We start from the raw sequence: 15,512 nt of genomic DNA on the forward strand, positions 1-15,512 counted from the left end.
GCAGGTGCAACAGGTTAATGACAAACTTAATGAGCTCACTGTCTATGTTAATTAGGGAAGAATTGTAAGGTTTTGTGAATTAACAAATTTTGATCTGGTAGAACTTCTTCAATTAGCCTAAGTTCCTTCACAAGTTTTACTTTTGGTGTTGTTAAACCTGTTGAGGACTGAATTTGTCCTAAAAAGAAAAGGAATTGATACATAATGTCAAAATGTTATGAATCCCCCTGATTACTCTCACCAGCAACTAATTTAACATGTAAAAACTGTTACATGTAATTTGCTACCCGCATTTTCAAAAGCCACATTTATACGATTTATGCTGGAAGATTTCCATTGTATTAGCATACAAATACTAAAAGGTCTTTAAATATTAAAGAGTCTGTTGCAAGATGCCCAGCAGTTTTAAAGGCTCCAGTCGAGCTAAACTATACAAGAAGGGGCAGAACTGCTCTGTGCACTGGGCCCAGCTGAGCAGTGTTGTTAGCAACCAGCGGTAACAACACAGCAGTGGTGGGAATGACCTAATGCTGCTCTACCTGCCAAACCTTAAAGGACAGCAAGAGGCAGCATACAGCCACATTGGACCTGTCACTAATGACATTTTACATGTGATGGGGAGAGAATGAACAGGTGGGTTCGAAGTCATAAAAACCACTGGCTCTTTGTGTCATTCCAAACCCTCTGTGCCCCGTCAAGTGTGCAAGGGATGGTGGTGAATCCAATAATCCATAATTGAGTAGCATATCTTATTGTGTCCTCATGATTATGACATTGCGATGAGTAGTATTATTCTTGAAATAAGGTCCTGACGGCTACCAGTGAGGTTTGCCCTCCTAGCAAAATGGGTAATTACATGAAATGACTGGATTTTTGGCAGAACTGCTGTAGCATGGGTCCCTTTAGTTCCAGGACTGCAGCGGCTAATTTAAGAGCGTCAATTGGAACCAATTTAAATAAACACTCAACAGTTGCTCCTTCTCCGCAAGCTAAAGCAACTTAAAAAAAGAGAAGCTGTTGTTCATTTGTGTGCCTTCATACATACATGTCATAGGCTTTCAGAATTTGCAGATAATCTGTGGTCCAAATCTTAGATTTTGGGAGAGATTATGTGGCCGTTTAGGAAGCGCGGACCTCTGTCGGGCTCAGTACCGGCCCATTTCATCCGCACCCGACTCAGCACGTCGGGTCCTGCTCGCTTTTACTCCAGAACATTGGGAAGCTTAACACCACTCCCCGAGCCTCCGCAAGTCTCGCTCATGTGTTACCATGGGGTCCTAAAGTATTCAGGAAGCTAAAGGTTGACCCACCCATTCTCCACCGAGACGCACTCAAGGTTAGAAGCATGCGGGCTGTCAGCAGAAAACAAGACACTCTCTGCCCCAGAGGGCTCTCACTGATGCTGTTCTCATGTCGACCGGGTCTGGGGCGCAGGGGCAAATGTAGGCATTTATGGCAGCTGTCAGGGCCCTGCAGGTCCCCCTGTAGTTCTTTATCAACGAGGAGCATCTCTGTGTACGCAGCCCACTAAAGGGTCGTAGAAGGGTGGAGGCAGTGGGAGGAGGTGTCGGGTGTTGGTGGTGTGCGGATGGGGCATAATGTTTGAACTGCAGACCCTCCAGAGTGACGAATGCTAATCAAGTGTGGGTTTTGTGTGTGCACAGAGCATACAGTCCAGGCAGCACGTACCACCAGCAGCCAAGGCCCTCCCAGGCCCTTCAGACGCTTGGAGGTTTCCGGAGGCTTCCAGGGCGGGAGGGGGTTATGATCGCACGCTACATCCGTTATCAGTGTCCAGGCACTAAAAGTGCGCCTTCCTGTAGAGTCGCTTGGGGTATTTGGAAAAGGAAGTTGACTTCCCTGCTCTCCTGCTATGAGGGAGGCCTGTGTGATACCATCTTTGCCGTGTGTGTAATCCGCACACAGGAGCATGCACAGGGGAACCACGTCCTCATACACAGCAACGTCTTTACAGCCAAAGCCTGGCACAGCACATCACAGACCAAAACTGTTACCTGGTGCTATCATCACCTTGCCCCCCCCCATGTGTGTGCACACACTATCTCTCACACACACACACACACACATGCTTTTCTGCAGTTTTAGCAATTCACAGGCCCAGCGGGACGTCCCAGTGGCTCATTTATTCGGGACGTGATCTGGCTGCCTGGCTGTAGCGGTGGCCCCGCGGCGGCGTGGGTGGGACTCGGCAGGGGGCTGACCCACTCACTGGCCCTCCACGAAGCCAGTCCGCATGGGTCTGAGCATGTTGTCCACTCCACCCCAACCCACCCCCCACCCCCATCCTACTGTTTACATATCAGAGACATCTGCTCTGTATAGCTGCCGGTCCGGCTGTTTTGCCCTGACCCTGCGGCTGCCTGTGGGAAAGACCCTGGCGTCGAAGCTTTATGGCTTGCCAGCCAGAGAGCACAGAAGTATTTGTTTCCACCATCTGCTCCTAGCTGTGTAGCTAGGAAAGTATCTGCAAAGCTGAAAGGAAACGGGTGGCAGAGTAACAGGAGGACGTGGCGGGGTTAGAGTCCAAGGGATTGGCCACTGCACCTTTCCTCCATCCACCACGTCAATGGCAAAAACATTCAATTAGCAGCAAATTAGGCTACACCCTTACAAACACAGGACTTGAATGAAATAAGGTGGACAGGACAAGGAGGCTTAAAGTACTGGCTTTGTGGGCTGATGGATTTGGAGGGGAGTGGCAAAAAGTTTGTCTTTCTGTTAAAAAAGTAAATTCAATTAAAGGGTAATAGTGTTTTGAATCCCCCTTAATGTTCGCTTGGTTAAAACATAGCAATTAGATGCCACTCGTTTTATATGCATCACTTCTCTTTGTAGAGATTGAAGCAAAGGAGGCTTGTGATTGGCTCCAAGCGGCCGGCTTCCCCCAGTACGCACAGCTCTTCAAAGGTAAATATTTATTTACAAAATGTGTGGATGTGCTTTTACGATCAACTGAGCATGGCTCCGTTGAACATCACGGGCACTACTGACAAAACCGTCCACGCTGACATTCCTTTTGCCTTGTTTGTGTTCCAGATTGCCGCTTTCCCGTTGACATAGACTGGGTGAAGAGTGATCATGGGTTCCTGGATGTCGATTCTATAGAGTCTCTCTGCAGGTAAGGGGGAAGTAGAAGTTGGTTCTTGGCTACTATAATGTATACGTCTTGGAAAAGCATGAGGTTGGAGTTTATGGTGACAGCATGACCACTTCTTCCCTGCTTCCAGGAGATTAGGCACCTTGAACAAATGCGTAGAGATGAAGCTGGAACAGGGAAGATGCAAAAGGCGGGTGAGTGCCGGGGTGGAAATATTTGACATGTAAACAAATGCCTTGCAGAGAATAAACTTTCACAGAAGTACACAAACATTTGGAATGCTGTTCTATAAAAGTTTCACTCAGACTCCCTTCTCATGATTTCTTGGTGAATAATGTAATAAAGGCTTGGCATGAGCTTCAAAGCTGCAAAGATCATCTTAGGCATGTCAGAGAACACCCAACTGTTATGAAGAGCTCTCCCACCTGTTAGACCTGCTAACCGCATTATGCTTTCACAAAACCCTAACCTTCCTGTTTCTCCTTCGCCCAGAGTGAGGATGATGAGCATGAAGAGCCTTACGCCATCAGTCCTAAGTGGTCCTATGACAGGAAGACTAGGCGCTGGACCCGCATGGACGATACGGACTGCCTGCGGTCCACGGATAGCCCTACCTGCAGCCTGAGGCGGACGGGGAGCTGTGAGGCTTGTCTGTGGGACGGCGAGGAGCACCATGAGACCCTCTCCACACACAGCTCCAGCAGCGGTGACAGCGACGGAGGAAGCAGCACCCACCGATCCCCTACAGAGGCCGGGATGAGCCGAAGCTCCTCCAGATGCTCGTCCAACTGCAAGCCCCTGTCCCCTGACAGCCCCTGCAGCGGGCCGCCATCCCCCGGAGAGCTTGAGAGCATGGGCGGAGACAGGCTTCCCCTGAAGAAGGGCCAGGGCCTACTTCGGAAGGTGGAGAAGCTGCGGCTCCGGGGCACCACCCGGTGGCCTCGAGGCGTCAGCGAGCGAGGACGCCTGCTCATCAGCGGTCCCGTGCTACAGGAAGGCTCGGGCGAGGGCCTGCTGGAAAGGCCTGACGCCGCGGGACTGCGGGACATCCCCAGCAGCCCGGTTTCCTGCACACCGCCTTCCGGCTGCAGCAGCAGCCCGTCCGAGAACAGCAGCGCCGTCAGCACGCCCAGCCCGGTTGCGAAGGTCCGCAGCAACCGCAAACCGCTGGACCCACGCGGCCACGCGAGAGAGCGCCCCCACGTATGTGGGCGGGAGCTCTACCCTCGCCCCGACCTCAATGCCAACCCCGTCTTTGAGATCCCACCTGGCCACAAGCCCGGCACGTTCCCCGCTGCTCTGGGCCACAATGCCATCGTTTCTCCCATCGACAACACTTCTGTCAACTGGAGGACTGGGAGTTTCCATGGCTACCGTGGCCGCAGGTGCCGAAGTAGCGTCTCCAAAGAGCTGGAGCCGCCCTGTAGCCCCCTGGCGACGTACGACCACCGCGTCAGCATTTACGACAACGTCCCGGACGACCTACATATCACGGACGACGACGTCTTCTCGGCCTTGGACAGCGTCATGGAGCGGATTAGCGGACTACAGCAGCTGGTCACCTCCTGGACGGAGAAGCTGTCCGAAGACGGAGATTCAGACTTCTCCCACTCCAGCTCACCCTCACCCTCCTCTCTGACTGACATCCATCTGGAGATCAAAGAGCCAGGCGAAGAAGATCAGACGCATCCGGAACAAAGCTACAACAAGAGCTTGTGGGCGCCGATGCACACCCACCAGCCCGGTAAATGCCCTTCTCGGTAAGACACAGTTGCACGGTTCATAAAAGGTCTGCTGCTTTGTGGCAGACGAGATATTAATCAAGCTGGTTTTATGGTTTTCCGCACTCCAGCACACAGAAGCTCCTCTGGTCCAGTAACCAGGCCTTCACGGCGAACGCAACTAGCCTGGGCGCGGAGATCCAGTGTGCCCCGAGCATCTCCGTACTGCGGAGGCTCAGCCTGCTGCGGCTCACGGCTCTGATGGACAAGCACTCCCCCTTCAGCAAGCAGGGCTGGAACTGGTGAGATGGGCAAAGGGAGATAAAGAAGGGGAGGGAGCAAGGGCGGGAGGAAGGGAGGAAGGGGTAGAGTGACTGAGCTGTGTGTGCAAGCGGGTGAGACAGAGAGAGTTAGAGTGAGAGTTGGATAGAAAGAGCCAGCGAGTGAGCGAGAGAGTGTGAGAGAGCGGGACCTGTTTAGAGATTCGTTCATTATTTATACGGAGTTGCAACCTTGGCACGCCTCTCTCCAGGCAAAACAGGAGGTTTCAAGAGAGGTGCATAAAAAAAAAGGAGATTGAACCCTTTCACCTTGCCTGAACGGCAAAACGCAGCACACGGCTGTAATCACGGCAGAGATTCTTCGTCACAAACGTTTCACTCTGCTTTTGAAGTGAGTAAATGTTCATTCCATGTAGAAAGACGTGTCTCCCACGGACCTTCTTGGTCCCCGGCAGACCCCGAAGGTCACCTCCGCTGTCCGGCCACTAAAAATCACAAAGTATGGCAGGCCCCTTCTGTATTGCTTGAGACGTAAACACAGCAGTTTAAGGGTCATGATGCCTGGACGGAAATTGAATGGAGGCTCATTTTTATCAGTTGGTGGTTGAATGCAGGGCCGTATGTATCTCCACATAGGACGTGCACATTCCCACCATGATTAGACACCCAGGCCTGCTTGTCTCTGTGCACTACTGCCCTTAGTTGCAACTTGCCATTTATTTTTTTGTTTGGTGTTGCTTTTCCCTTTCACAAACATTTCAGATCTGCATCTCTGACTCCCCAAGGAACAATTAATAACCCATTTGACATTATGCATTTGTGTACTGATCTGGAGTAAAACTGATTGCCTAAGGCAAAAAGGACAGTATAATTGACTTTTTGAGAAGAGAGTAATTGGTCTATTTGTTTTAACAACCATTGAGCTAACTACAAAAGAAATAACCTTTTTAAGTCCCCTATCCTTACCCAAACCATGCTTTCTCACTTTCTCTCTCTCTCTCTCTCTCTCTCTCTCTCTCTCTCTCTCTCTCTCTCTCTCTCTCTCTCTCTCTCTCTCTCTCTCTCTCTCTCTCTCTCTCTCTCTCTCTCTCTCTCTCTCTCTCTCTCTCTCTCTCACACACACACATACACACACACACACACATACATATTGATCTCTTGCTTGAGCATCCAGTACTCTCAATTCCATGCTTGATTGTAGATTTGTTTGTCTGGCTCCTACTTTGTCCAGAAGCTTCTCTGTTCATCCCAGGAAGACTAAATGAGCTGCTATTAGCCACTATTATTAAACAACAGGAAGTCAGGGTCCTTTTTATATAAAGACAATCACATTCAGTCACCAGTGGAGCATCTTCGGATGCCAATATTAAAGGAGTGTAGAGACAGAATGGAAATGAAGGACTACTGTAAAGCAATACAATCAAGACTAGTACATTATATGAAAATGACTACATTATATGAAAATGTGCAGAGCCAGTTTTTGGCGTGCCTGGTCGGCTCCTGCGGACTGAGATTTGACTGGCTTTAAAGTGCGATCAGGTGGTGCCTGAACCTGATTTATATAGAAATAATGAAATGCAGCCCTTAAATTGCTGTCAGGTTATCTCCTCAGCTACACAGCGAGTAACCACAGCACTGGTTAATGAAAACAGGCCTTCCGGAATGTAAATCAATATGGGCCAGTGCAGACCGGAATGGACAGTCCGAAATTCATCATCAGCCCTTCACTAACGGCCCAATATGTATTCAAGGATTAGAACCACCGTGCCCACTTTAATTGCTTTATTCCTTTAATACCTGCTTCCTCAGGCTTTCAAACACTCAGGAAAGAGAAAATATCAAGGAGCTTACAGCAGCAGACAAATGAAATGTCAAAAGTGCGCACTCACAAACAGACTTGGTGCACAAGAGATGCTTCTTTCAAGGGATATTAAGCAATGCAAAAACCTCTTCACTGGATTGCTTAGAAGAAACTCATGTTCATTCTAGTGCATATGCAAGTACACGATGTGTGCATGAGGCAGCTAATATAATAGGAATCTCCTCACATTTTTTTCCGTTGTAGGACAGTCCCCAGGGTGTACAGAAAGGTAAAAGCATCCGAGCATAAGGGCAGGAAGGTGTTTGGGGTGCCTTTGCTCCACAGCGTCCAGCACTCAGGAAAACCTCTGCCTCCAAGCATCCTCAGAGCTATGGAGTACCTGAAGACAGAATGCCTGGATCAGGTCAGCTTCCTCACCATCCATTAACGTCAATGTTAGGTGACATCCGATTTGGCTAATGACAATGCAGCTAATGACATTGTGCTTAATGCCTTTTTCAGTTACTGTTTTAAAACAGATAGACTTTTTTTGTAAACAGATTGATATTGTTTAGACGGATTGATTTAGCAATGCTATGCTCATAGGAGCTCATGCGTTTTATAAGTTTTAACAAGTATGTTTGACAGGTTGGCCTTTTCCGGAAATCCGGGGTCAAATCCCGAATTCAGTACCTGAGGGACATGGTAGAGGCCGACCCGGACGGCTTTTCCTTTGAGGGCCAGTCAGCGTTCGACGTAGCAGACATGCTGAAGCAGTATTTCCGAGACCTGCCAGAGCCGATATTCTCAAGCAAGCTGTGCGAGAGCTTCCTGCACATCTATCAGTGTAAGGCAGACCGCCTATTACAGTAAACCACAAATCTACCAGTGTAAGGCAGACTGCCTATTACAGTAAACCACACATCTACCAGTGTAAGGCAGACCGCTTATTACAGTAAACCACACATCTACCAGTGTAAGGCAGACTGCCTATTACAGTAAACCACACATCTACCAATGTAAAGCAGACCGCCTATTACAGTAAACCACACATTTACCAGTGTAAAGCAGACTGCCTATTACAGTAAACCACACATTTACCAGTGTAAGGCAGACCGCTTATTACAGTAAACCACACATTTACCAGTGTAAGGCAGACCGCCTATTACAGTAAACCGCACATCTACCAGTGTAAGGCAGACCGCCTATTACAGTAAACCACACATCTACCAGTGTAAGGCAGACTGCCTATTACAGTAAACCACACATCTACCAATGTAAAGCAGACCGCCTATTACAGTAAACCACACATTTACCAGTGTAAAGCAGACTGCCTATTACAGTAAACCACACATCTACCAGTGTAAGGCAGACAGACTATTACAGTAAACCACACATCTACCAGTGTAAGGCAGACCGCTTATTACAGTAAACCACACATTTACCAGTGTAAGGCAGACCGCCTATTACAGTAAACCACACATCTACCAGTGTAAGGCAGACCGCCTTTTACAGTAAACACCAAATCTATCAGTGTAAGGCAGACCGCCTATTACAGTAAACCACAAATCTACCAGTGTAAGGCAGACTGCCTATTACAGTAAACCACAAATCTACCAGTGTAAGGCAGACTGCCTATTACAGTAAACCACACATCTACCAGTGTAAGGCAGACTGCCTATTACAGTAAACCACAAATCTATCAGTGTAAGGCAGACCGCCTATTACAGTAAACCACAAATCTATCCGTGTAAGGCAGACCGCCTATTACAGTAAACCACACATCTACCAGTGTAAGGCAGACTGCCTATTACAGTAAACCACACATCTATCAGTGTAAGGCAGACCGCTTATTACAGTAAACCACACATTTACCAGTGTAGGGCAGACCGCCTATTACAGTAAACCACAAATCTACCAGTGTAAGGCAGACCGCCTTTTACAGTAAACCACAAATCTATCAGTGTAAGGCAGACCGCCTATTACAGTAAACCACAAATCTACCAGTGTAAGGCAGACCGCCTATTACAGTAAACCACACATCTACCAGTGTAAGGCAGACTGCCTATTACAGTAAACCAAAAATCTATCAGTGTAAGGCAGACCGGCTATTACAGTAAACCACACATCTACCAGTGTAAGGCAGACTGCCTATTACAGTAAACCACACATCTACCAATGTAAAGCAGACTGCCTATTACAGTAAACCACACATTTACCAGTGTAAAGCAGACTGCCTATTACAGTAAACCACACATCTACCAGTGTAAGGCAGACAGACTATTACAGTAAACCACACATCTACCAGTGTAAGGCAGACCGCTTATTACAGTAAACCACACATTTACCAGTGTAAGGCAGACCGCCTATTACAGTAAACCACACATCTACCAGTGTAAGGCAGACCGCCTTTTACAGTAAACACCAAATCTATCAGTGTAAGGCAGACCGCCTATTACAGTAAACCACAAATCTACCAGTGTAAGGCAGACTGCCTATTACAGTAAACCACAAATCTACCAGTGTAAGGCAGACTGCCTATTACAGTAAACCACACATCTACCAGTGTAAGGCAGACTGCCTATTACAGTAAACCACAAATCTATCAGTGTAAGGCAGACCGCCTATTACAGTAAACCACACATCTACCAGTGTAAGGCAGACCGCCTATTACAGTAAACCACACATCTACCAGTGTAAGGCAGACCGCCTTTTACAGTAAACACCAAATCTATCAGTGTAAGGCAGACCGCCTATTACAGTAAACCACAAATCTACCAGTGTAAGGCAGACTGCCTATTACAGTAAACACCAAATCTATCAGTGTAAGGCAGACCGCCTATTACAGTAAACCACAAATCTACCAGTGTAAGGCAGACTGCCTATTACAGTAAACCACACATCTACCAGTGTAAGGCAGACTGCCTATTACAGTAAACCACAAATCTATCAGTGTAAGGCAGACCGCCTATTACAGTAAACCACACATCTACCAGTGTAAGGCAGACCGCCTATTACAGTAAACCACACATCTACCAATGTAAAGCAGACCGCCTATTACAGTAAACCACACATCTACCAGTGTAAGGCAGACCACCTATTACAGTAAACCACACATCTACCAATGTAAGGCAGACAGCCTATTGCAGTAAACCACACATGTACCAGAGTAAAGCAGACCACCTATTACAGTAAACCACACATCTACCAGTGTAAAGCAGACCGTCTATTACAGTAAACCACAAATCTATCAGTGTAAGGCAGAACGCCTATTACAGTAAACCCTACATCATTTCACATTTTGACTTGACATTCAGCTTTCTGGACACCCAGTCCAGGTCAAGACTTCTTGCAATGATTGTTCTTCTCATCCATCATAGACTTCCCAAAGGATCAGCAGTTTTCGGCAACCCAGGCAGCCATCTTCCTCCTGCCGGACGAAAACCGGGAGGCCCTTCAGAGCCTCCTCTTTTTCCTCCAAGAAGTGGTGGCCTGTGTGGAGGAGAACCAAATGACCCCCACCAACATCGCAGTGTGTCTGGCGCCGTCTCTGTTCCACCTCAACGTTCTCAAGAGGGACTGTACTAGCACCAGGTACTTTGAGGTTGCCAACAAGAAAAATAAATATCTGTTATTCTAGCAATTAACTCTCCATAATATTGTGTAATGCCGAATACATGTGCAAGGGTTCCTGAAGTGTTTTATGTATTTTTACCAACAATGGACATTTTTTTACATTCTAATTGGTTCCATGTTTCTTGCAACATTAAGACCTTATTTAGGGGGTTGGGGTGTATTTCTACACAATAAAGATTACATCACTGCCAAAAGTCCATTTTCCATGTTTTGCAACACTTTTTTCCCCCCATGGGACACTTACGTAACACATCCCAGTCCCACATCTGCCTTTAATTTAATCAAGATATGCCAAAGATATTTGTAATGCTCCTCAATGGGCTGAACACTCAGAGGAGAGCTAACAGAGAGACATTTTGTAAAAAAAAAAAAGAAAAAAAATTATATTTCAAAATAGCACTTCTTTGAACTCCATTTCTGCCCTTAGGGTTCAAGCACAGTTGTTCCTCCTACCAAGTTATGCCCAATTGGACTTGCCCTGTCCCCTCCCCTGTCCTATTCTGTTGTGTTTAGAGAGGACACACAGCGATAATAACTGGGGGGGGGGCTCAGATGCAATGATGTCACTGCCAGGCCCCAGAGAGTAAACATACTCGAGCAGCTGATATAAGTCCAATCGAGCGAGTTCCACCATCTTAGAGAGTCAGCTGCTACGGTGCCAGTTAGCTCCGTCTGCCTAGCCGCTGAGCTCTGGGTGGAGTGCTGTGCACTGGTGCACTACAGATTGGTATCTGTTCTGTGGTTGAGTTGCTGAGTGCCATTACGAACAACATTGGGGGGGAAATAAGTGGACTGTGGGAAGGAGAGAGTATAAAACAAAATGCTACCACAGTAAGAGGCCCTCCGTCAGCTTATTCCATCACCTCCATGTACTTTTGAAAATAAAGAAAAGAGAACAATCACTTTTTATCCTGTCAGTACCCTCTAATGCAAGTCTCTCACACGAGAGGAAGGAATGATGCTAACTTGGGTTCTCCACCAAGCACGCCAGCCGGGTCACCATGCGAGAGGTGTGATGTTCATCGCGTTTCCTGTTTTTCGTGCCCAGGTCAGGCCAAAGGAAGTACAGCCTGGGGAGGCCGGACCAGAGGGATCTGAGCGAGAACCTGGCCGCTACACAGGGGCTGGCCCATATGCTGACTGAGTGCGCCCGGCTCTTCCAGGTACCGCACTCCTTCCTGTGTGGCACAATCCACTTTTCTGGTGTTTTTAGTGTAAACACGCGCCGATAAACCAGGGCGCAAAAAAATGAAGTCAGAATGAACTTTTTAAAAAACAAAATGACATACTGTGACATTTAGCTAATGAATTAGCTGCAGGTCAATTAGCTTCGTAGGTCATTCGATTTTAATCCCTAAATACCACTTATATATTAGACAAAATCTTCTATTAATACAGATGCCACACTACTGGGAGGAACAGAACCCAAGTAACTTTAACGAGGACATCTTTAATATGGACGGGGGCTTCAGCTCTCGTATGTGCAGTGATGAGACTGGTCTGGCAGACCGTTCCAGGCTGGACCTCTGTGTACAACAGCTCCTGAGGGAGGCCAGAGAAAAGGCCAAAGGCTGGGTCACCTGCCCCACCTCTGACCACGTGGAGGTGGCATTTAAAAAGGCGAGTGCTAATTAATCCCGATGTCCCGAAAGAGCCGATCGGACGTTGCTAACAGACGCTAACAGGGAACGTGTGTTGCAGGTGGAGGACGGCTACCCTCTGCCACTGTGGAGGGGGGTGGTGGAAACGGACGCGTCGCAACACGAGGTCCTCCAGCGCGTCCTGAGGGAACCCGGGCAGTGGCAGGGCGACTTGGAGCACAGCGAGGTGGTGGAGAGCTTGGACGAGCAGGCGGAGGTGTGCGAGTACACCCTGCACGCTGCCGGCTCCAGGCCACCGCTGCAGCACGTGCTGCTCAGGTAAAGGCTTTGGACGCCTCTCTGTGTAACCCGTAGCTCTCTAGGTAGCTCTAGTTCCACAGTTGTTGAGAACAAAATGAAAATGCCATAAGTTTTTGTTTACGATATTTATTTCTGTTGTTAAGACAAAGAAATAGGACAAAGAGCATGAGCAGAAGAACATATGTGAGAAGAGCGTTTGTCTTTTTGTGGTTTGGTCAAGGTGTCCTTGCGTAATTCTTTATGTTAATACCAGGGTGGCCTAGATTGATGTGTCAAAAGCAGACTGCTAGCATGAATAAGTATAACGACAAAAATCCACTTGCCATGGGTTTCATCCAGGTTTAATTCACCTACTCTGTGACAAATGAGTGCAACAGAGAGAATTCCCTTGGCAACAGCAACTCACGACACGCCTGCCATGTTATATGGGATCCTGTTGAATGCTACTGTGGGTGCATGCGAGCGATCCCACAGTCATTCTGCTCGCCGGCGCCACGCCAGGGTTTCCCGTCACGCCAGAGCACCTAACCCTCCCGTCTTCTCCACCTGCAGGACCTGGCACGCCGATCCCTCCTCGGGTCCGTTGTTTGTAGCCGCCACCTCGGTGGAACGCGGTGACGTCCCGGCCAGAGGGGTCATGGCCCAGGTGCTCTGCTGTCTGTTCCTGGTGGAGCCGATAGGGGCACGACGGTCACGGCTCACGTACTTCTGCCGGACGGACACCAGGTGAGGAGCGCTGGCTGGGAAGGAAGGAGCGTGGGGCGGGGTGATAAAGCATGAGGCGTAAAGATAAATAGCTGCATGGGAATTTCCTCTGTAGCTTCTCAGGCAAGCAATTGGTTCCCTGCATGGCTCCCCAGAACATAAGGCTCTCGCAAATGCGAACCTCGAAGTAGGATAACAGAAAGACAAGGCCTTAATAAAGAAAGCAGTGGGAGAACTGAGACACACACCTAGGGGTATGTTGTGACAGGGAAATCCCACAGCATTAAAATGTACTGTGCTCCCTACACCAACCTAGCTCACAGGTTTGGAGATGTAGGCGAAGAGACACTATATATTTTTCTGATTGCACAGTATGTTTCCCTGCCAAAGTAAAGCCCATAGTCTATTACTGCATATTGATTACTGAGTTACGAACTGGTTTGGAATTTCCAGTTAGGGAAGGACAAGTAATTTGTTATACCACCTTAATAAAAGTTACTGGGTCAATACACTGCTAGAGATAGGTCAGTATTTCAATGCAGTGTCATGCGATTTATCTCAATGACAAGCTTTATGACCGCTTCAAGTTAATCACAACCTTTTTCAACACAACGAATCACACCAAGCTCTTCCTCACTACACTTAATGCACTTTTTAAAATGCAAAACTGCAGTAGGTAGAGTAATAATTTGTTGTGACATTAATTTAGCCCAGTGGCAGCTTACTTAAAACATTCTGTTTATTTGCTCTTTTTAAGTCTGCTTAACTTTGTCTGAAGGCCTAATGGGACCAATCTCATTAGCCGAGGAGGAAATTGAAAGTAAACCAGTCTTTGTCTCAGGCTCCTGTGGCTCGTACGTCTTTGTGATGGCACGCCAGAGTCCTGGCTCAGTTATTTATCCTCTGCTCTGTCTCTCTTTATCAGGGGCCGATCTCCTGAGTGGCATCATAAAGTTGGTGGACACCTGGTTTCATCCACCCTGGTGGCAATTAGGGACTCCTTTAGACCCAAGATGAAAGATTCCAGAGCATGAAAGGAGTTAAAAAAAAAGAGCGATTCTCGTAACCCTGGACAATTTCATAACCCCTGAGACTACCTGCTAGACCCTGCTGAGAAACAATAGGGGGGTTTGGCGGGATGGAAATACGGCCTGTGTGAGAGGGCCAAGCAGGAATGGGATCTCAGAAGCTATATTCCAAAGGGAGCGCAGGGAAGAGTTACGGAAGCATCTAGATGCATAGCCTGATTCACCCTGCCAATGAGAAACAACAACAGTATGATGAGACGCTCCAAGAGTGGGTCCACCTGGCTTTATCGAGACTGACAAGGGATAGTGTCAGAGTAATGAAACGTCTCATTCCATTTGAAGGACCGTTCCCACGGCTAATGTATTGCAAAGGTTGTCTCCGACACTCTCACTATGCAGTTGTTTTTTTATATATATATAAAGCATTGAGAGAAGCACTAGGTGACAATGTGAAAATCTACTTCTTTGACAAGGTGGAGATTGTTGTAAGATAATTCTTTGTACATTGGTGACTGTGTTACTGATCAGCATAAGTATGTTACAGAGGTGGAAAGTGCAACATACATATTTATTTCAGAGGGTTAATTTCAAGGTCCAACTGTATGTGACAAAGCACATTATAGTTATTTGAAGTTGCTGACCTAATCCTTGATAGCCCTTTAAATAATACTGCATTTCGCTCTTTTTCTTGTGTTTTTGTACATATTTAAAAATGTGATTCATTTTATTCAATTTATAAATTTTATAGCAATTTAATATAATTTAATGTGACTTATCAAATGTTACAGAAAATATTATTTAAACATATGTAAGCAATAAAACAAATCAAACAGCCTTTTAAGCTAATTAACTCTACTAAACAGTGCATTTTTCACTGGATAGGAGTTATTTTCCTATTATTTCTAAACATAAATTTTATTTTAGGACCTTCATGCATAGTCAAACAAAATGCAGCCCAATCGTTGAATAGCTTTAAATACAAACATCTGAGCTTCAAAACAAACTAATAAAGAATACATCACAGCTCATGTTCAAGAAGTAAAAAGGTCCTGCACATAGTGAAGTTGCTGTAAGCTTCCCCTTCACTAGATTTCAATGCAGCTCTGCACTTGATGTGACTCAGTAACTTTGACATGAACACTTCAAGGTTGAAACTTTTTTTTTTCTTTTAACCAACAGCTCATAAACACCAAACCCTTTCTACACAAATTCTGCCTATGCTTCTAGGACATGTAAGGTCACCTCAACCTTCTCTTGGTGTTCTGCCTTATGAAGTAAATAAACTCTGTTATTATAAATATTCTGCAGGAGGCTCCACACT

At 47.0% G+C, this 15,512-nt stretch overlaps 1 protein-coding gene across 2 annotated transcripts in view; it reads left to right on the plus strand.

Annotated features, from left to right (window-relative positions):
* The window catches only part of LOC143481682 (rho GTPase-activating protein 7), a 49,282-nt gene extending 33,817 nt beyond the window's left edge, over positions 1–15,465 (plus strand). For both annotated transcript variants that reach the window (XM_076979779.1, XM_076979780.1), the window contains exons 2-14: positions 2,857–2,928; positions 3,058–3,139; positions 3,249–3,312; positions 3,611–4,878; positions 4,971–5,141; positions 7,186–7,345; positions 7,570–7,768; positions 10,302–10,515; positions 11,606–11,720; positions 11,956–12,177; positions 12,259–12,476; positions 13,011–13,184; positions 14,089–15,465. In XM_076979779.1, the coding sequence (XP_076835894.1) occupies positions 2,857–2,928; positions 3,058–3,139; positions 3,249–3,312; positions 3,611–4,878; positions 4,971–5,141; positions 7,186–7,345; positions 7,570–7,768; positions 10,302–10,515; positions 11,606–11,720; positions 11,956–12,177; positions 12,259–12,476; positions 13,011–13,184; positions 14,089–14,197 (3,068 nt within the window). In that variant the 3' untranslated portion in view covers positions 14,198–15,465. The remainder of the gene's footprint in view (positions 1–2,856; positions 2,929–3,057; positions 3,140–3,248; positions 3,313–3,610; positions 4,879–4,970; positions 5,142–7,185; positions 7,346–7,569; positions 7,769–10,301; positions 10,516–11,605; positions 11,721–11,955; positions 12,178–12,258; positions 12,477–13,010; positions 13,185–14,088) is intronic.
* Positions 15,466–15,512: the final 47 nt, after the last annotated feature.

Source organism: Brachyhypopomus gauderio, chromosome 18, assembly GCF_052324685.1.
Source record: "Brachyhypopomus gauderio isolate BG-103 chromosome 18, BGAUD_0.2, whole genome shotgun sequence".
Classification (NCBI taxonomy): Eukaryota; Metazoa; Chordata; class Actinopteri; order Gymnotiformes; family Hypopomidae; genus Brachyhypopomus; species Brachyhypopomus gauderio.